This window comes from Hypanus sabinus, unplaced genomic scaffold (genome assembly GCF_030144855.1).
Source record: "Hypanus sabinus isolate sHypSab1 unplaced genomic scaffold, sHypSab1.hap1 scaffold_676, whole genome shotgun sequence".
Lineage (NCBI taxonomy): Eukaryota > Metazoa > Chordata > Chondrichthyes > Myliobatiformes > Dasyatidae > Hypanus > Hypanus sabinus.
This window is the reverse complement of record NW_026781529.1, coordinates 1-21,588: the sequence shown is the minus strand read 5'-3', so window position 1 is coordinate 21,588 and position 21,588 is coordinate 1. Positions and strand designations below refer to the sequence as shown.

General features: G+C 63.7%; 1 protein-coding gene across 1 annotated transcript; it reads right to left on the bottom strand.

The window, feature by feature from the left end:
- Positions 1-318: 318 nt before the first annotated feature.
- On the bottom strand, positions 319-18,742 carry LOC132389846 (tyrosine-protein phosphatase non-receptor type 6-like; the record flags this gene model as incomplete). Its single annotated transcript, XM_059962409.1, has 6 exons — positions 319-1,135; positions 4,098-4,207; positions 6,611-6,700; positions 13,482-13,631; positions 18,312-18,379; positions 18,588-18,742. Coding segments are annotated over 6 exons (603 nt in total), but the record flags the coding sequence as incomplete, so codon positions are not given.
- Positions 18,743-21,588: the final 2,846 nt, after the last annotated feature.

The window sequence follows — 21,588 nt, the reverse complement described above, 5'->3', positions numbered from 1 at the left end:
AGTGGTTAGCAGGGGATAGAAGGCGTCAGAAGGGGGTAGACAGGGTTGAGGGGGTAGAAGGGATTTGTGGAGTTAAAGGTTGGTAGATGGGTTGAAGGGGATAGTGGGTAGAGGGGGGGTGGGTGAGAGATTGGGGAGCAGAGATTTGGGGTGAGAGATGGGATGTGAGATGGGGGAGAGAGACTGGGCAGAATCCCGCTCTCCCTCCCTCCCCGTCTGTCTCCTCCCGCTCCGTCGCAGTCTCCTCCCCTCTCCTTCCTCTCCATCTCCATCTCCTCACTCCCCTCCCTCCCTCGTCTGAGCGAGCACGACGGCAGGTCACCGAGCTTTAGCGGCTTTTAATTTACGAAATGACAGAGGAGCCCCCGCACCCGTCAGCAGCATCACCGAACCCCCCCCCCCCAACCCACTCGCCCTCATCCTCCCTCTTCCCTGAGGGTCCACCGCGTGTCCTGGGCGCTGGTCTCCTCGCCTCGTTCTGGGGACGGAGGGGAGCCTGCGGAGATGGTTCTCTTCTGTCCGACCCCCCCGCCCGCTCCTCATCCCTCCTGGGACGGTCCCTGGAGAGGAGGGAGGGGATGGGGTGATGGGGAGTGGGCGAGGGGCAGGAGGAGAAGAGCAGGGCAAGGGGGAGGGTCCGTTGTTGCCTATGGTGACGCTTGTGGGGGGTATTGGGAGGAGAGGAGGTTCAGAAGGGGTTTTTGGAGTGTAGGGGGTGGGGAAATGGGGAGCGGCCTGTATTGGGAGAGGGGAGATCTGGGGACAAGTGGGATGAGGGAGGCAATAACATTCTTGGAGTCAGGGAAGGGGAGTGGGCTTCCGGTAGACGGGAGAATTGTGTCCCGTCCCGGGATTTGGGAAGGAGGTAACCAAGGGGGTTATGTACCAGGACGGACAGAAACCCCCATGATGGGAGCTAACTAGGGCCCCATAGAGGTCACCCGGTACTGGGGGGAGAATCTTCAGCAGGGTGAGTTGCTGCGGGAGTGGGGCACTATGGCCTCGAGTCTGTCCGCCCACCTCGTTGCGAGGGGGAGGGGAGGAGGGGGTTTTGGCGGGAGGGGGGAGAGATGGGAGCAGGGCAGGGGGAAGGCAGTAGAGGCTGTCAGCCGGGAGGGGACATCCATCCAGGGATCTGTTGGGGGAAAAGAGAGAGAGAGAGGTGGGTGAGTGAGGTGATGTGACATAAAGAGGGGAGGGAGACAGGGGTGTGAAGGGGTGAGGAAAGGGGGAGGGAAGGGGAGGAAGGTGGAGAAGGGGAGGAAGGAGGGGAAGGAGGAGGTGGAGGGGGGAGTAGGAGGAGGAGAAGGGGAGAGGGACGGGGGATGGGTGAGGGGAGGGGGTATGGGGAAGGGGGATGGGGAGGGGGATGGGGGGGTGGGGGGGAAGGGGGATGGGGAGTGGGGATGGGGAGTGGAGATGGGGATGGGGGTGGGGAGGGGGATGGGGAGGGGAAGGGGAATGGGGCGGGGAAGGGGAATGAGGGATGGAGAAGGGGAAGGGGGATGGGGAGGGGAAGGGGGATGGAGAAGGGGAAGGGGGTAGGGGGGATGGGGAGGGGGATGGGGAGTGGGGATGGGGAGTGGAGATGGGGATGGGGGTGGGGAGGGGGATGGGGAGGGGAAGGGGAATGGGGCTGTGAAGGGGAATGGGGGATGGAGAAGGGGAAGGGGGATGGAGAAGGGGAAGGGGGATGGGGAGGGGAAGGGGGATGGGGAGGGGAAGGGGGATGGAGAAGGGGAAGGGGGGTAGGGGGGATGGGGGGGTGGGGGGGAAGGGGGATGGGGGTGGGGAGGGGGATGGGGAGGGAAAGGGGAATGGGGCGGGGGGGGAATGGGGGATGGAGAAGGGGAAGGGGGATGGGGAGGGGAAGGGGGAAGGGGGATGGAGAAGGGGAAGGGGGATGGAGAAGGGGAAGGGGGATGGAGAAGGGGAAGGGGGATGGAGAAGGGGAAGGGGGATGGAGGGGGAAGGGGGATGGGGCGGGGAAGGGGGATGGGGCGGGGAAGGGGGATAGAGAAGGGGAAGGGGAATGGGGGATGGAGAAGGGGAAGGGGGATGGAGAAGGGGAATGGGGGATGGAGAAGGGGAAGGGGATGGAGAAGGGGAAGGGGGATGGAGAAGGGGAATGGGGGATGGAGAAGGGGAATGGGGGATGGAGAAGGGGAATGGGGGATGGAGAAGGGGAAGGGGGATGGAGAAGGGGAAGGGGGATGGAGAAGGGGAAGGGGGATGGAGAAGGGGAAGGGGGATGGAGAAGGGGAAGGGGGATGGAGAAGGGGAAGGGGGATGGAGAAGGGGAATGGGGGATGGAGAAGGGGAAGGGTGATGGGGAGGGGAAGGGGGATGGAGAAGGGGAAGGGGGATGGAGAAGGGGAAGGGGGATAGAGAAGGGGAAGGGGGATGGGGAGGGGAAGGGGGATGGGGAGGGGAAGGGGGATGGAGAAGGGGAAGGGGGATGGAGAAGGGGAAGGGGGATAGAGAAGGGGAAGGGGATGGGGAGGGGAAGGGGGATAGAGAAGGGGAAGGGGGATGGAGAAGGGGGAATGGGGGATGGAGAAGGGGAATGGGGGATGGAGAAGGGGAAGGGGGATGGAGAAGGGGAAGGGGGATGGAGAAGGGGAAGGGGGATAGAGAAGGGGAAGGGTGATGGGGAGGGGAAGGGGGATGGAGAAGGGGAAGGGGGATGGAGAAGGGGAAGGGGGATAGAGAAGGGGAATGGGGATAGAGAAGGGGAATGGGATGGAGAGGGGAAGGGGGATGGAGAAGGGGAAGGGGGATGGAGAAGGGGGAGAGGGGGATGAGAAGGGGAAGGGGTGATGGGGGAGGGGAAGGGGGTGGGAAGGGGAGGGGGATGGAGAAGGGGAAGGGGGATAGAGAAGGGGGAATGGGGATAGAGGGAAGGGGATGGGTGAGGGGGAGGGGGATGGGGAAGGGGGAGGGGGATGGGGAGGTGGGAGGGGTGATGAGGAGGGGAGGGGGGTGGGGGAGGGGGGGTGGGAGGGGGAGGGTGGGGGGAGGGGGAGGGGGGATGGGGAGGTGGGAGGGGGGAAGGGGGAGGTGGGAAGGGTGAGGGGGAGGGGGAGGGGGAAGGGGGGGGGAGGGGGGATGGGGATGGGAGGGAGGGGGGATGGGGGAGGGGGATGGGGAGGGGGGGGGAGGGGTGGGGGTGGGAGGTGGAGGGGGGAGGGGGGTGGGGAGGGGGGTGGTGGGTGGGGGTGAGGGGGGAGGGGGTGGGGGGAATGGGGTGGTGGGGGTGGGGGTGGGGGTTGGTGGGGGGTGGGGAGGGGGTGGGGGGAGGGGGGTGGGGGTGGGGTAGGGGTGGGGGTGGGGGTGGGAGGGGGAGGGGGTGGGGGTGGGGGGTGGGGTGGGGAGGGGGGGGGATGGGGGTGGGGGGTGGGGGTGGGGGTGGGGGAGGGGGTGGGGGTGGGGGAGGGTGAGGGTGGGTGGGGGGAGGGTGGGGTGGGGTGGGGGTGGGGGTGGGTGGGGGAGGGGGGGGGGGATGGGGAGGGGTGGGGATGGGGGGGTGGGGGTGGGGGGTGGGGGGTGGGGGTGATGGGGAGGGGGTGGGGGAGGGGGAGGGGGGTGGGGTGGGGGTGGGGAGGGGTGGGGGGGGTGGGGGGAGGGGGGAGGGGGGTTGGGGGTGGGGGTGGGGGGATGGGGGATGGGGGGTGGGGGTGGGGAGGGGGAGGGTGGGAGGGGGATGGGGAGGGTGGGGGGGTTGGGGTGGGGTGGGGTGGGGAGGGGAGGGGGTGGGGTGGGGGGTGGGGTTGGGGTGGGGGTGGGGGAGGGGGAGGGGGAGGGGGAGGGGGGAGGGGGGTGGGGGAGGGGGGTGGGGATGGGGTGGGGAGGGGGAGGGTGGGGGAAGGGGAGGGGGATGGGTGGGAGGTGGGATGGGGAGGGGGGATGGGGGTGGGGGATGGGGAGGGGGGGGGATGGGGAGGGGGTGGGGAAGGGGGTGGGGGGTGGGGGATGGGGAGGGGGTGGGGGTGGGGGGGGAGGGGGAGGGGGAGGGGAGGGGGAGGGGGAGGGGGGAGGGGGAGGGGGAGGTGGGAGGGTGATGAGGAGGGGGAGATGTCTCAGTGTGCCTCACCCACCTCTGCACTACTTTTTCCTGAGTGACCCGGCCTTGGCCGATCGTTCCTTCTCCTCCGACCGCTGCTTCCGCACCTTATCCTCCTTCTTCCCCTTGGCGTCGGCACCGTGGCTGCAGGGTCAGGGCAACGTGAGTGACCAACAGCTTGGTAAACTCCCTCCGACCTCCCTCCACATCCATCCTTCCACTGTCCTATCACCCCTCCGCCACGACGCTTGGCCTGCTCCGTCTCTCCTTCCCTCTCTCCGTCTCTCCTTCCCTCTCTCCGTCTCTCCATTCCCCTCCATCTCTCCTTCCCCTCTCTCTCCGTCTCTCCTTCCCTCTCTCCATCTCTCCTTCCCTCTCTCCGTCTCTCCATTCCCCTCCATCTCTCCTTCCCCCTCTATCCGTCTCTCCTTCCCTTCCGTCTCTCCGTCTCTCCTTCCCTCTCTCTGTCTTTCCTTCCGCCTCTCTCCATCTCTCCTTCTCTCCTTCCCTCTCTCCGTCTCTCCATTCCCCTCCATCTCTCCTTCCCCCTCTCTCCGTCTCTCCTTCCCCCTCTCTCCCTCTCCATTCCCCTCCATCTCTCCTTCCCCGTCTCTCCATGCCCCTCCATCTCTCCTTCCCCTCTCTCCGTCTCTCCTTCCGCCTCTCTCCGTCTCTCCTTCCCTCTCTCCATCTCTTCATTCCCCTCCATCTCTCCTTCCCCGTCTCTCCGTCTCTCCATTCCCCCATCTCCGTCTCTCCATTCCCCTCCATCTCTCCTTCCCCCCATCTCCATCTCTCCATTCCCCCTCTCTCCGTCTCTCCATTCCCCCTCCGTATCTCCTTCCCCGTCTCTCCATTCCCCTCATCTCCATCTCTCCTTCCCCCTCTCCGTCTCTCCATTCCCCCTCTCTCCGTCTCTCCATTCCCCCTCTCTCCGTCTCTCCATTCCCCTCCATCTCTCCATTCCCCCCATCTCCGTCTCTCCTTCCCTCTCTCCCCGTCTCTCCTTCCCCCTCTCACTGTCTCTCCTTCCCTCTCTCACCATCTCTCCATTCCCCCCATCTCCATCTCTCCTTCCCTCTCTCCGTCTCTCCATTCCCCTCCCTCTCTCCTTCCCCCTCTCACTGTCTCTCCTTTCCCCTCTCTCCTTTCCCTTCTCACCATCTCTCCATTCCCCCCATCTCACCTTCCCCCTCTCACCGTCTCTCCTTCCCCCTCTCTCCTTTCCCCTCTCACCGTCTCTCCATTCCCCCATCTCCGTCTCTCCTTCCCTCTCTCCGTTTCTCCCTCCTCTCTCCGTCTCTCCATTCCCCATCTCTGTCTCTCCTTCCCTCTCTCCGTCTCGCCTTCCCCGTCTCTCCGTCTCTGCATTCCCCCCATCTCCGTCTCTCCTTCCCCCTCTCTCCATCTCTCCTTCCCCCTCTCTCCATCTCTCCTTCCCCCTATCTCTGTCTCTCCATTCCCCCTCTCACCATCTCTCCATTCCCCTCCGTCTCTCCTTCCCCCCACCATCTCTCCTTCCCTCTCTCTCCATCTCTCCTTCCCCCTCTCTCCATCTCTCCATTCCCCTCCGTCTCTCCTTCCCCCCTCACCATCTCTCCTTCCCTCTCTCACCGTCTCTCCTTCCCCCCCTCATCGTCTCTCCTTCCCCCCCTCACCGTCTCTCCAATCCCCCCATCTCCGTCTCTCCTTCTCTCTCTCCCTCTCCATTCCCCTCCATCTCTCCTTCCCCCTCTGATCGTCTCTCCTTCCCCTCTCCATCTCTCCTTCCCCCTCTCATCGTCTCTCCATTCCCCCATCTCTGTCTCTCCTTCCCTCTCTCCGTCTCGCCTTCCCCCTCTCTCCGTCTCTCCATTCCCCCATCTCCATCTCTCTTCCCCTCTCTCCATCTCTCCTTCCCCCTCTCTCTCTCTCTCCATTCCCCCTCTCACCGTCTCTCCATTCCCCTCCGTCTCTCCTTCCCCCCTCACCATCTCTCCTTCCCTCTCTCTCCATCTCTCCTTCCCCCTCTCATCGTCCTCTCCTTCCCCCATCTCCGTCTCTCCTTCCCCCTCTCTCACCGTCACTCCTTCCCCTCTCTCCGTCTCTCGTTCCCCCTTCTCTCCGTCTCTTGTTCCCCCTTCTCTCCGTCTCTCCTTCCCCCTCTCTCTCCTTCCCCCTCTCTCTCCCCCCTCTCTCACCGTCTCTCCTTCCCCCCCTCTCACCCTCTCCTCCCCCACTCTCACAGTCTCTCCTTCCCCCCCTCACCGTCTCTCCTCCCCCACTCTCACACTCTCCTTCCCCTCCGTCTCTCCTTCCCCCTCTCTCACCATCTCTCCTTCCCTCTCTCCATCTCTCCTTCCCCTCCCACCGTCTCTCCTTCCCCCCCACAGTCTCTCGTTCCCCCTCTCACCGTCTCTCCTTCCCCCTCCGTCACTCCTTCCCCCCCCGTCTCCCCTTTCCTCCCTCTCCGCCTCCCCTTCCCCCTCTCTCCCTCTCGCCGTCCGCCCCTCCCTTGCCCCTCCTTCACCCTCCAGCCCTCTCCGATCCCTCCTCGGTTTCCCGTACCTGGACGTCCGCTGGAGACCTTGGTGTGTTTGAGGTTCTGAGGGGGGTAGCTGATGTTGCCGTACTCGGACTCCACCTGTTTGTTGGTCTGCGGGGGGGAGAGACGGAGGGGGTAAGAGGGTCAGGTCGCGCTGTCCCCAGCCAATCAGCGACACAGACACAGGAGTCGGCTTGTCGGGCGGGGTCCGCGGGGAGGAGAGGGGCCGTCTCGGGGCCCGCGGGACCGGGAGGGGAAGACGTACGAGACGGCGGGTGGAACCGGGGGAGGGGAGGAACCAGTGGAGTGAAGAAGCTGGGAAGTTGACGGGTGAAACGGGGCTGGAGGAGGGGCTGGGGGCAAGTGCGGTGGGAGGCCGTGGAGGGGAGGGAGGGGAACAAGCTCCTGGGGAGGCGATCGGCGGGCAAGGAGATAAAGGCGAGAGGGGGAAGGGGAAAAGGCTTGCGAGTGTGTGGGATGGGGAAGGGTTGGGGAGGGGGAGATGGGGGGGAGGTGGGGATGGGAGATGGGGAGGGGGAGATGGGGAGGGGAGATGGGGAAGGAGTTGGGGATGGAGATGGGGAGGGGGAGTTGGGGAGGGGGAGACGGGAGAGTTGGGGAGATGGGGAGAGGAGTTGGGGAGATGGGGAGAGGAGGGGGGGGAGTTGGGGAGGGGGAGGGGTAGTTGGGGAGGGGGAGGGGGAGTTGGGGAGGGGGAGGGGGAGATGGGGAGAGTTGGGGAGATGGGGAGGGGGAGATGGGATGGGGAGGAGTTGGGGAGATGGTGAGGGGAGTTTGGGGAGGGGAGTTGGGGATGGGGAAGAGATGGGGAAGGGGAGATGGTGAGGGGAGATGGGAGGGGGAGTTGGGGAGGGGGAGTTGGGGAGGGGGAGTTGGGGAGGGGGAGTTGGGGAGGGGGAGTTGGGGAGGGGGAGTTGGGGATGGGGAGTTGGGGATGGGGAGGGGGAGGGGGAGATGGGGAGTGGGAGATGGGGAGAGTTGGGGAGATGGGGAGAGGAGTTGGGGAGATAGGAGTTGGGGAGATGGGGAGAGGAGGGGGAGGGGGAGTTGGGGATGGGGAAGAGATGGTGAGGGGAGTTGAGGAGGGGAGGTTGGGGAGGGGGAGTTGGGGAGGGAGAGTTGGGGATGGGGAGTAGGGGAGGGGAGATGGAGAGGGGAGATGGGGATGGGGAGGGGGAGGAGGGGAGGGGGGAGGGGGAGATGGAGGGGGAGGGGAAGATGGGAGGGGGAGATGGGAGAGTGAGATGGGGGAGATGGGAGGGGGAGATGGGAGGGGGAGATGGGGAGGGGGAAATGGGGAGGGGAATGGGGAGGGGGAGTTGGGGAGGGGGAGTTGGGAGGGGAGTTGGGGAGGGGGAATTGAGGATGGGGAGTTGGGGAGGGGGAGATGGGGAGAGGAGGGGGAGGGGGAGTTGGGGAGGGAGAGTTGAGGATGGGGAGTTGGGGAGGGGGAGACGGGGAGAGTTGGGGAGATGGGGAGAGGAGTTGGGGAGATGGGGAGAGGAGGGGGGGAGTTGGGGAGGGGGAGGGGGAGATGGGGAGAGTTGGGGAGATGGGGAGTGGGAGATGGGGATGGGGAGGAGTTGGGGAGATGGTGAGGGGAGTTGAGGAGGTAGGTTGGGGAGGGGGGAGTTGGGGAGGGGGAGTTGGGGAGGGGAGATGGGGAGGGGGAGATGGGGAGTGGGAGATGGGGAGAGGAGGGGGAGGGGGAGTTGGGGATGGGGAAGAGATGGTGAGGGGAGTTGAGGAGGGGAGGTTGGGGAGGGGGAGTTGGGGAGGGAGAGTTGGGGATGGGGAGTAGGGGAGGGGGAGATGGAGAGGGGAGATGGGGATGGGGAGGGGGAGGAGGGGAGAGGGGAGGGGGAGATGGGAGGAGATGGGAGGGGGAGATGGGAGAGGGAGGGGGGAGATGGGAGGGGGAGATGGGAGGGGGAGATGGGAGGGGGAGATGGGAGGGGGAGATGGGAGGGGGAGATGGGAGGGGGAGATGGGGAGGGGAGTGGGGAGGGGGAGTTGGGGAGGGGGAGTTGGGAGGGGAGTTGGGAGGGGGAGTGGGGAGGGGATGGGAGGGGGAGAGGGGAGGGGGTGAGGGGATGGGGAGGGGGAGATGGGGAGGGGGAGATGGGGAGGGGGAGATGGGGTGGGGGAGATGGGGAGGGGAGTGGGGAAGGGGAGTTGGGGAGGGGGAGGGGGAGATGGGGAGGGGGAGTTGGGGAGGGGAGATGGGAGGGGGAGTTGGGGAGGGGAGATGGGAGGGGGAGATGGGGAGGAGGTGATGGTCAGGGGGAGATGGTCAGGGGGAGATGGTCAGGGGGAGATGGGAGGGAGAGATGGGCAGGGGAGATGGGGAGGGGGAGATGGGAGGGGGAGATGGGGAGGGGGAGATGGGGAGGGGGAGATGGGGAGGGGGAGTTGAAGAGGGGAGATGGGGGGAGATGGGGAGGGGGAGATGGGAGGGGGAGATGGGGGAGGGGGAGATGGTCAGGGGGAGATGGGAGGGGGAGATGGGAGGGGGAGATGGGAGGGGGAGATGGGAGGGGGAGATGGGAGGGGGAGTTGGGGAGGGGGAGATGGGGAGGGGGAGATGGGGCGGGGGAGATGGGGAGGGGGAGATGGGGAGGGGGAGATGGGGAGGGGGAGATGGGGAGGGGGAGTTGGGGAGGGAGATGGGAGGGGAGATGGGAGGGGGAGTTGGGGAGGAGAGATGGGAGTGGGAGATGGGGAGGGGGAGGTCGGGGGGGATGGGAGGGGGAGATGGGGAGGGGAGATGGGAGGGGGAGATGGGGAGGGGGAGATGGGAGGGGAGATGGGGGAGATGGGGGGAGATGGGGAGGGGAGATGGGGAGGGGGAGATGGGGGAGGGGGAGATGGGAGGGGGAGATGGGAGGGGGAGATGGGAGGGGGAGATGGGGGATGGGGAGATGGGGAGGGGAGATGGGGAGGGGGAGATGGGGAGGGGGAGATGGGAGGGGGATGATGGGGGGGGGATGGGAGGGGGGAGGGGGAGATGGGAGGGGGAGATGGTCAGGGGGAGATGGGAGGGGGAAATGGGGGGAGATGGGGAGGGGAGATGGGGAGATGGGGGGGGAGATGGGGAGGGAGATGGGGAGGGGAGATGGGGAGGGGGAGATGGGGAGGGGAGATGGGAGGGGGAGTTGGGGAGGGGGACATGGGAGGGGAGATGGTCAGGGAGAGATGGAGGGGGAGATGGTCAGGGGGAGATGGGAAGGGGAGATGGGAGGGGGAGATGGGAGGGGGAGATGGGAGGGGGAGATGGGAGGGGGAGATGGGAGGGGGAGATGGGAGGGGGAGATGGGGAGGGGAGATGGGAGGGGGAGTTGGGGAGGGGAGATGGGAGGGGGACGGGAGGGGGAGATGGTCAGGGGGAGATGGTCAGGGGGAGATGGGAGGGGGAGATGGGGGGAGATGGGGGGAGATGGGGAGGGGGAGATGGGGAGGGGGAGATGGGAGGGGGAGATGGGAGGGGGAGATGGGAGGGGAGATGGGAGGTGGGAGATGGGAGGGGGAGATGGGAGGGGAGATGGGAGGGGGAGATGGGAGGGGGAGATGGGGAGGGGGAGATGGGGAGGGGAGATGGGGAGGGGGAGATGGGGAGGGGGAGATGGGAGGGGGGAGATGGGAGGGGGAGATGGGAGGGGGAGGGGAGATGGGAGGGGGAGATGGTCAGGGGGAGATGGGAGGGGGAAATGGGGGGAGATGGGGAGGGGAGATGGGGAGATGGGGAGGGAGATGGGAGGGGAGATGGGGAGGGGAGATGGGGAGGGGAGATGGGGAGGGGGAGATGGGGAGGGGGAGATGGGGAGGGGAGATGGGGAGGGGAGATGGGGAGGGGAGATGGGGAGGGGAGATGGGGAGGGGGAGATGGGAGGGGGAGTTGGGGAGGGGAGATGGGAGGGGGACATGGGAGGGGGAGATGGTCAGGGGGAGATGGGGAGGGGGAGATGGGAGGGGGAGATGGGAGGGGGAGATGGGAGGGGGAGATGGGAGGGGGAGATGGGAGGGGGAGATGGGGGGGAGATGGTCAGGGGGAGATGGGAAGGGGAGATGGGAGGGGAGATAGGAGGGGGAGATGGTCAGGGGGAGATGGGAGGGGGAGATGGTCAGGGGGGAGATGGGAGGGGGAGATGGGAGGGGGAGATGGGGAGGGGGAGATGGGGAGGGGGAGATGGGGAGGGGAGATGGGAGGGGAGATGGGGAGGGGGAGATGGGAGGTGGAGATGGGAGGGGGAGATGGGGAGGGGGAGATGGGAGGGGGAGGGGGAGATGGGAGGGGGAGGGGGAGATGGGAGGGGGAGATGGTAGGGGGAGATGGGAGGGGATGGGGAGGGGGAGATGGGAGGGGGATGGGAGGGGGAGATGGGAGGTGGAGATGGAGGGGGAGATGGGGAGGGGAGATGGGGAGGGGAGATGGGGAGGGGGAGATGGGGAGGGGGAGATGGGGAGGGGGAGATGGGAGGGGGAGATGGAGGGGGAGGGGAGATGGGAGGGGGAGATGGGAGGGGGGAGATGGGAGGGGGAAATGGGAGGGGGAGATGGGGAGGGGGAGATGGGGAGGGGGAGATGGGAGGGGGACATGGGAGGGGGAGATGGTCAGGGGAGATGGGAGGGGGAGATGGGAGGGGGAGATGGGAGGGGGAGATGGGAGGGGAGATGGGGGGGAGATGGTCAGGGGGAGATGGGAAGGGGAGATGGGAGGGGGAGATAGGAGGGGGAGATGGGAGGGGGAGATGGTCAGGGGGAGATGGGAGGGGGAGATGGGAGGGGAGATGGGAGGGGGAGATGGGGAGGGGGAGATGGGGAGGGGGAGATGGGGAGGGGAGATGGGGAGGGGGAGATGGGAGGTGGAGATGGGAGGGGGAGATGGGGAGGGGGGAGATGGGAGGGGGGAGGGGAGATGGGAGGGGGAGATGGTAGGGGGAGATGGGAGGGGATGGGGAGGGGGAGATGGGAGGGGGATGGGAGGGGGAGATGGGAGGTGGAGATGGGAGGGGGAGATGGGAGGGGGGAGATGGGGAGGGGAGATGGGGAGGGGAGATGGGGAGGGGGAGATGGGGAGGGGGAGATGGGGAGGGGGAGATGGGAGGGGGAGATGGGAGGTGGAGGGGGAGATGGGAGGGGGAGATGGGAGGGTGGGAGGGGGAGATGGGAGGGGGAGATGGGAGGGGGAGATGGGGAGGGGGAGAGGGAGGGGGAGATGGGAGGGGGAGATGGAGGGGGAGATGGGAGGGGGAGATGGGGAGGGGGAGATGGGAGGGGGAGATGGGGAGGGGAGATGGGAGGGGAGTTGGGAGGGGAGATGGGGAGGGGGAGATGGGAGGGGGAGATGGGGAGGGGAGATGGGGAGGGGAGGGGAGGGATGGGAGGGGGAGTTGGGGAGGGAGATGGGAGGGGGAGATGGTCAGGGGGAGATGGGAGATGGGGGAGATGGGAGGGGGAGATGGGAGGGGGAGATGGAGGGGGAGATGGTCAGGGGGAGATGGTCAGGGGAGATGGGAGGGGAGATGGGAGGGGGAGATGGGGAGGGGGAGATGGGGAGGGGGAGATGGGGAGGGGAGATGGGAGGGGAGATGGGAGGGGGAGATGGGAGGGGGAGATGGGAGGGGGAGATGGGAGGGGGAGATGGGAGGGGAGGGGAGGGGGAGGGGGAGGGGGAGGGGGGAGATGGGTAGGGGAGATGGGAAGGGGATGGGGAGGGGGATGGAGGGGGAGATGGAGGGGAGATGGGAGGTGGAGATGGGGAGGGGGAGATGGGGAGGGAGATGGGGAGGGGATGGGGAGGGGGAGATGGGGAGGGGAGATGGGAGGGGGAGATGGGAGGGGGAGATGGGGAGGGGGAGATGGGAGGGGAGGGGGAGATGGGAGGGGGGAGATGGGAGGGGGAATGGGAGGGGGAGATGGGGAGGGGGAGATGGAGGGGGGAGGGATGGGGATGGGAGGGGAGATGGGAGGGGGAGATGGGAGGGGGAGATGGGAGGGGGAGATGGGAGGGGGGGAGGGATGGGAGGGGAGATGGGGGGGAGATGGTAGGGGGAGATGGGAAGGGGAGATGGGAGGGGGAGATAGGAGGGGGAGATGGGAGGGGGAGATGGTCAGGGGTGATGGGAGGGGGAGATGGGAGGGGGAGATGGGAGGGGGAGATGGGGAGGGGGAGATGGGAGGGGGAGATGGGGAGGGGAGATGGGAGGGGGAGATGGGAGGGGGAGATGGGAGTGATGGGAGGGGGAGATGGGAGGGGAGAGGGGAGGGGGAGTGGGGAGGGGAGATGGGAGGGGGAGAAGAGGGGGAGATGGGAGGGGAGGGGAGATGGGAGGGGGAGATGGGAGGGGGATGGGAGGGGGAGATGGGAGGGGGAGATGGGAGGGGGAGATGGGAGGTGGAGATGGGAGGGGAGATGGGAGGGGGAGATGGGAGGGGGAGATGGGGAGGGGAGATGGGGGGAGGGGGAGGGAGATGGGGAGGGGGGAGATGGGGAGGGGGAGATGGGGAGGGGAGATGGGAGGGGAGATGGGAGGTGGAGGGGGAGATGGGAGGGGGAGATGGGAGGGGGAGATGGGAGGGGGAGATGCTGGGCGAGGGGGAGATGGTGGGGGGCAGCTGGGGAGCTGGGAGGGGGAGATGGGAGGGGAGATGGGAGGGGGAGATGGGAGGGGAGTGGGGGGGGAGATGGGAGGAGGGGAGATGGGGAGGGGAGATGGGAGGGGGAGTTCGGGGAGGCGGAGATGGAGGGGGAGATGGGAGGGAGATGGGAGGGGAGATGGGGAGGGGGAGGGAGGGGAGTTGGGGAGGGAGATGGGAGGGGAGATGGTCAGGGGGAGATGGGAGGGGGAGATGGGAGGAAGGCAGCTTTGTTCTCAATCAGCTGCAGTTTCTTCTGTGTAGTATCAATGTACTGTGTCACGGCCATGTAGATAAACTTGTACTGGGCCTCGGTCTGAACCATCCCCGACCGCTGGCTCCTCACGTTCTGTATCGTCTTCTGAATGTCAATGTCACAGTCGAGGCCTGGCGGGAGTGAGGGAGTGTGTGATGGGACGGTGTGGAGGGAGATTCACTCTGTGTCTGACTCCGGGAGTGTGTGATGGGACGGTGTGGAGGGAGATTCACTCTGTGTCTGACCCCGGGAGTGTGTGATGGGACGGTGTGGAGGGAGATTCACTCTGTGTCTGACCCCGGGAGTGTGTGATGGGACGGTGTGGAGGGAGATTCACTCTGTGTCTGACTCCGGAGTGTGTGATGGGACGGTGTGGAGGGAGATTCACTCTGTGTCTGACCCCGGGGAGTGTGTGATGGGACGGTGTGGAGGGAGATTCACTCTGTGTCTGACCCCGGGAGTGTGTGATGGGACAGTGAGGAGGGAGATTCACTCTGTGTCTGACCCCGGGAGTGTGTGATGGGACGGTGTGGAGGGAGATTCACTCTGTGTCTGACCCCGGGAGTGTGTGATGGGACGGTGTGGAGGGAGTTTCACTCTATGTCTGCCCGGGAGTGTGTGATGGGACGGTGTGGAGGGAGATTCACTCTGTGTCTGACCCCGGGAGTGTGTGATGGGACTGTGTGGAGGGATATTCACTCTGTGTCGGACCCCGGGAGTGTGTGATGGGACGGTGGGTAGGGAGATTCACTCTGTGTCTGACCCCGGGAGTGTGTGATGGGACGGTGTGGAGGGAGATTCACTCTGTGTCTGACCCCGGGAGTGTGAGATGGGACGGTGTGGAGGGAGATTCACTCTGTGTCTGACCCCGGGAGTGTGTGATGGGACAGTGTGGAGGGAGATTCACTCTGTGTCTGACCCCGGGGAGTGTTGTAATGGGACGGTGTGGAGGGAGATTCACTCTGTGTCTGACCCCGGGGAGTGTGTGATGGGACGGTGTGGAGGGAGATTCACCTCTGTGTCTGACCCGGGAGTGTGTGATGGGACGGTGTGGAGGGAGATTCACTCTGTGTCTGACCCCGGAGTGTGTGATGGGACGGTGTGGAGGGAGATTCACTCTGTGTCTGACCCCGGGAGTGTGTGATGGGACGGTGTGGAGGGAGATTCACTCTGTGTCTGTCCCCGGAGTGTGTGATGGGACGGTGAGGAGGGAGATTCACTGTGTGTCTGACCCCGGGAGTGTGTGATGGGACGGTGTGGAGGAGATTCACTCTGTGTCTGACCCCGGGAGTGTGTGATGGGACGGTGAGGAGGGGAGATTCACTCTGTGTCTGACCCCGGGAGTGTGTGATGGGACGGTTGTGGAGGGAGATTCACTCTGTGTCTGACCCCGGGAGTGTGTGATGGGACGGTGTGGAGGGAGATTCACTCTGTGTCTGACCCCGGGAGTGTGTGATAGGACGGTGTGGAGGGAGATTCACTCTGTGTCTGACCCCGGGAGTGTGTGATGGGACGGTGTGGAGGGGGATTCACTCTGTGTCTGACCCCGGGAGTGTGGTGATGGGACGGTGAGGAGGGAGATTTCAACACTCTGTGTCTGACCCCGGGAGTGTGTGATGGGACGGTGTGGGACGGAGATTCACTCTGTGTCTGACCCCGGGAGTGTGTGATGGGACGGTGTGGACGGAGTTTCACTCTGTGTCTGACCCGGGAGTGTGTGATGGGACGGTGTGGAGGGAGATTCACTCTGTGTCTGACCCCGGGAGTGTGTTAGGGGACGGTGGGGTGGGAGATTCACTCTGTGTCTGACCCGGGAGTGTGTGATGGGACGGTGCGGAGGGAGATTCACTCTGTGTCTGACCCCGGGGAGTGTGTGATGGGACGGTGTGGAGGGAGATTCACTCTGTGTCTGACCCCCGGGAGTGTGTGATGGGACAGTGTGGAGGGAGATTCACTCTGTGTCTGACCCCGGGAGTGTGTAATGGGACGGTGTGGAGGGAGATTCACTCTGTGTCTGACCCCGGGAGTGTGTGATGGGACGGTGTGGAGGGAGATTCACTCTGTGTCTGACCCCGGGAGTGTGTGATGGGACGGTGTGGAAGGAGATTCACTCTGTGTCTGACCCCGGGAGTGTGTGATGGGACGGTGTGGAGGGAGATTCACTCTGTGTCTGACCCCGGGAGTGTGTGATGGGACGGTGTGGAGGGAGATTCACTCTGTGTCTGACCCCGGGAGTGTGTGATGGGACGGTGAGGAGGGAGATTCACTCTGTGTCTGACCCGGGAGTGTGTGATGGGACGGTGTGGAGGGAGATTCACTCTGTGTCTGACCCCGGGAGTGTGTGATGGGACGGTGAGGAGGGAGATTCACTCTGTGTCTGACCCCGGGAGTGTGTGATGGGACGGTGTGGAGGGAGATTCACTCTGTGTCTGACCCCGGGAGTGTGTGATGGACGGTGTGGAGGGAGATTCACTCTGTGTCTGACCCCGGGAGTGTGTGATGGGACAGTGTGGAGGGAGATTCACTCTGTGTCTGACCCCGGGAGTGTGTGATGGGACGGTGTGGAGGGAGATTCACTCTGTGTCTGACCCCGGGAGTGTGTGATGGGACGGTGTGGAGGGAGATTCACTCTGTGTCTGTCCCCGGGAGTGTGTGATGGGACGGTGAGGAGGGAGATTCACTGTGTGGTCTGACCCCGGGAGTGTGTGATGGGACGGTGTGGTGGGGGAGATTCACTCTGTGTCTGACCCCGGGAGTGTGTGATGGGACGGTGTGGAGGGAGATTCACTCTGTGTCTGACCCCGGGAGTGTGTGATGGGACGGTGTGGAGGGAGATTCACTCTGTGTCTGACCCCGGGAGTGTGTGATGGGACGGTGAGGAGGGAGATTCACTCTGTGTCTGACCCCGGGAGTGTGTGATGGGACGGTGTGGAGGGAGATTCACTCTGTGTCTGACCCCGGGAGTGTGTGATGGGACGGTGTGGAGGGAGATTCACTCTGTGTCTGACCCGGGAGTGTGTGATAGGACGGTGTGGAGGGAGATTCACTCTGTGTCTGACCCCGGGAGTGTGTGATGGACGGTGTGGAGGGGGATTCACTCTGTGTCTGACCCCGGGAGTGTGTGATGGGACGGTGAGGAGGGAGATTCACTCTGTGTCTGACCCCGGGAGTGTGTGATGGGACGGTGTGGACGGAGATTCACTCTGTGTCTGACCCCGGGAGTGTGTGATGTGACGGTGTGGACGGAGATTCACTCTGTGTCTGACCCCGGGAGTGTGTGATGGGACGGTGTGGAGGGAGATTCACTCTGTGTCTGACCCCGGGAGTGTGTTAGGGGACGGTGGGGTGGGAGATTCACTCTGTGTCTGACCCCGGGAGTGTGTGATGGGACGGTGCGGAGGGAGATTCACTCTGTGTCTGACCCCGGGGAAGTGTGTGATGGGACGGTGTGGAGGGAGATTCACTCTGTGTCTGACCCCGGGAGTGTGTGATGGGACGGTGTGGAGGAGATTCACTCTGTGTCTGACCCCGGGAGTGTGTAATGGGACGGTGTGGAGGGAGATTCACTCTGTGTCTGACCCCGGGAGTGTGTGATGGGACGTGTGGAGGGAGATTCACTCTGTGTCTGACCCCGGGAGTGTGTGATGGGACGGTGTGGAAGGAGATTCACTCTGTGTCTGACCCCGGGAGTGTGTGATGGGACGGTGTGGAGGGAGATTCACTCTGTGTCTGACCCCGGGAGTGTGTGATGGGACGGTGTGGAGGGAGATTCACTCTGTGTCTGACCCCGGGAGTGTGTGATGGGACGGTGTGGAGGGAGATTCACTCTGTGTCTGACCCCGGGAGTGTGTGATGGGACGGTGAGGAGGGAGATTCACTCTGTGTCTGACCCCGGGAGTGTGTGATGGGACGGTGTGGAGGGAGATTCTCTCTGTGTCTGACCCCGGGAGTGTGTGATGGGACGGTGAGGAGGGAGATTCACTCTGTGTCTGACCCCGGGAGTGTGTGATGGGACGGTGTGGAGGGAGATTCACTCTGTGTCTGACCCCGGGGAGTGTGTGATGGGACGGTGTGGAGGGAGATTCACTCTGTGTCTGACCCCGGGAGTGTGTGATGGGACGGTGAGGAGGGAGATTCACTCTGTGTCTGACCCCGGGAGTGTGTGATGGGACGGTGTGGAGGAGATTCACTCTGTGTCTGACCCCGGGAGTGTGTGATGGGACGGTGAGGAGGGAGATTCATTCTGTGTCTGACCCCGGGAGTGTGTGATGGGACGGTGCGGAGGGAGATTCACTCTGTGTCTGACCCCGGGAGTGTGTGATGGGACGGTGCGGAGGGAGATCACTCTGTGTCTGACCCCGGGGGTGTGTGATGGGACGGTGTGGAGGGAGATTCACTCTGTGTCTGACCCCGGGATTGTGTGATGGGACGGTGTGGAGGGAGATTCACTCTGTGTCTGACTCCGGGAGTGTGTGATGGGACGGTGTGGAGGTTCACTCTGTGTCTGACCCCGGGAGTGTGTGATGGGACGGTGTGGAGGTTCACTCTGTGTCTGACCCCGGGAGTGTGTGATGGGACGGTGTGGAGGTTCACTCTGTGTCTGACCCCGGGAGTGTGTGATCGGATGGTGAGGAGGGAGATTCACTCTGTGTCTGACCCCGGGAGTGTGTGATGGGACGGTGTGGAGGTTCACTCTGTGTCTGACCCCGGGAGTGTGTGATGGGACGGTGTGTGAGGGAGGTTCACTCTGTGTCTGACCCCGGGAGTGTGTGATGGGACGGTGCGGAGGGGGGGGATGGGTACCCTCTTACCCTGAGCATTGATTTTTGTCCACCAACATGTCGATGACGATGATGGTGCCCGTTCTCCGATTCCGGCACTGGAGGGAGAGGAAGGGTCGTTATCCGGGGTCTGAGCTACCCTCTCTCTTCCTCCGTCGCCCTCCACCTCGTCCGCCGCTCAGTTCTCCCCGCCCGTCCCTGCCACCTCCGTTTCCGTACGCCCCGCCGTCGCTGCGGGGCTCACCTCCCTCCCGGTGAAGGGGAAATGCCCCCCTCCTGACCCCTGACCCCTGACCCCTGCCCTACCTGCAGTGGACGACGATGGGGCCGGCCTCCGTCAGGGCCTCCTGCTTGCGGTTCACCTGCTCCAGGAAGCTGAGGACACCGCCGGGCTCGGACGGGACGCCGTGGTCCGGCCAGCTCAGGTACTGGTAGTGGTGGATCTTGCGGGCCTTGGCGCTCTGTGGAGACGAGGGAGCCCGCGTGTCACTCCTCGGTCCCAGGGGTCCGTCGGCGGGGGTCTCGGATTAACATTCGGGGATTTGAAGGGGCGGTGGGTTGGGGTTGAGAGCTTAAGAGTCTCCCGATTGTTGGAGACAGTGGAACAGTACGGCACATTACAGGCCCTTCGGCCCACAATGTTGTGCCGACCCTCAAACCCTGCCTCCCATATAACCCTCCACCTTAAATTCCTCCATATACCTGTCCAGCAGTCTCTTAAACTTCACTAGTGTATCTGCCTCCACCACCGACTCGGGCAGTGCATTCCACGCACCAACCCCTCTCTGAGTGAAAAACCTTCCTCTAATATCCCCCTTGAACTTCCTTCCCCTCACCTTAAAGCCACGTCCTCTTGTACTGAGCAGTGGTGCCCTGGGGAAGAGGCGCTGGCTGTCCACTCTGTCTATTCCTCTTCATATCTTGTCCACCTCTATCATGTCTCCTCTCATCCTCCTTCTCTCCAGAGAGAAAAGCCCTAGCTCCCTTAATCTCTGATCATAATCCATACTCTCTAAACCAGGCAGCGTCCCGGTAAATCTCCTCTGTACCCTTTCCAATGCTTCCACATCCTTCCCGTAGTGAGACGACCAGAACTGGACACAGTACTCCAAGTGTGGCCTAACTAGAGTTTTATAGAGCTGCATCACTACATCGCGACTCTTAAACTCTATCCTCGACTTATGAAAGCTAACACCCCATAAACTTTCTTAACTACCCTATCTACCTGTGAGGCAACTATCAGGGATCTGTGGACATGTACCCCCAGATCCCTCTGCTCCTCCAGACTACCAAGTATCCTGCCATTTACTTTGTACTCTGCCTTGGGGTTTGTCCTTCCAAAGTGTAACCACCTCTCACTTCCCCGGGTTGAACTGCATCTGCCACTTCTCAGCCCACTTCGGCATCCTGTCAATGTTTTTCAGTGTTTGGGGATGAGGGGGGCCAGGGATTACTTCCAGCGATTCGATCTGGATCTGGCCCCACCCCGAGCCCAGAGCAACGTGGAATAATCAATTGGCCAGGCCGCACCCCCCCCCCCAAAAAAATCTGTCAGGACCTAAAGTACCGGCTTGGCAGAAGGGTCGGGAATGAGGGGTCAGTGTGTGACGTCAGGGGGGCCACTCTGACGAGCGGTTGGAGTTAGGGGTGTCGGGGTGAGAGATCAGAGGGGTACAGCGATGACTTCTCGGACCGATTCAAATTCGCTGGAGAGTCGGGGGGTTAGGCTGAAGGACCAGGACGAGAGCCAGGTCTGTCAGCCCTGATCCCAGCGGGTGAGAGAGGGCCCCGCAATAACGCGCCGGGGTCTCGGATAAACCATCGGTCGGCTGGAAAGGGTTCCTGGCCCCGAGAATAAAGTGCGTGAAGCTGGAATAAAGTTCTCTGGGGGGTGGGGCGGGGGGGCAGCCTGGAATAAAGTGCCCAAATCTAGAACTGCGCAAGGCAAAGCTTCTCGCGAGCCTGTGCAATCGCCAAACGGCCTCCGGCGTGCCGGCGGTCATTCTGAACGGAAGTTGCCACCGATCAGCGAATCGGCAACGATAACTGCGATTCTTTAAGGGGAAAGGAACAAGTCCTGGCGCTTCGTCGTTTTGATTGAAGTGACGCGGAACGGAGCAGGCTCTTTGGCCCGCGACGTCGTGCTGGCACTTTAACCCTCTCCGAGACCTTTCCCTCCCACTCAACTCGCAGTTTTCCATCGCCCAACTCGGAGTTTCTCCAACGGCCCGAGTGTGTCTGCCTCTGACAGCAGCCCCCAGCAAGGTGTTCCACGCACCCACCACACCCGGTGGGTAAAAGATATACCACCGACAATCCCCCCAACCGAACGTTCCTCCAACCACCGGGCAATTATGTCCCTTCATATCGAAGGTTGCTGTTCGAGGGAAAGGGCCCTGGCTGTCTGCTCGATCTGAGCCTCTTGTCGTCTTGCACACCTCCATCAGGTCACCTCCCATCCTCCTTCGCTCCAAGAGAAAAGATCCCACAACCTATCTTCGTAAAACACACTCTCTAATCCGGTCAGCCCTGTGGTGAATCTGCTCTGCACCCTCTCTAATCCAGGCAGCGTCTTTGGTGAATCTCCTCTGCACCCTCTCTAATCCAGGCAGCGTCCGGTGAATCTCCTCTGCACCCTCTCTAATCCATGCAGCGCACTGGTGAATCTCCTCTGCACCCTCTCTAATCCAGGCATCGTCCTGGTGAATCTCCGCTGCACCCTCTCTAATCCAGGCAGCGTCCTGGTGAATCTCCTCTGCACCCTCTCTAATCCAGGCAGCGTCCAGTGAATCTCCTCTGCACCCTCTCTAATCCAGGCAGCATCCCGGTGAATCTCCTCTGCACCCTCTCTAATCCAGGCAGCATCCCGGTGAATCTCCTCTGCACCCTCTCTAATCCAGGCAGCATCCCGGTGAATCTCCTCTGCACCCTCTCTAATCCAGGCAGCGTCCTGGTGAATCTCCTCTGCACCCTCTCTAATCCAGGCAGCGTCCTGGTGAATCTCCTCTGCACCCTCTCTAAACCAGGCAGCGTCCTGGTGAATCTCCTCTGCACCCTCTCTAATCCAGGCAGCGTCCTGGTGAATCTCCTCTGCACCCTCTCTAATCCAGGCAGCGTCCCGGTGAATCTCCTCTGCACCCTCTCTAATCCAGGCAGCGTCCTGGTGAATCTGCTCTGCACCCTCTCTAATCCAGGCAGTGTCCTGGTGAATTCTGCTCCGCAGCTCTCTAATCCAGGCAGCGTCCTGGTGAATCTGCTCCGCACCCTCTCTAATCCAGGCAGCGTCCTGATGAATCTCCTCAGCACC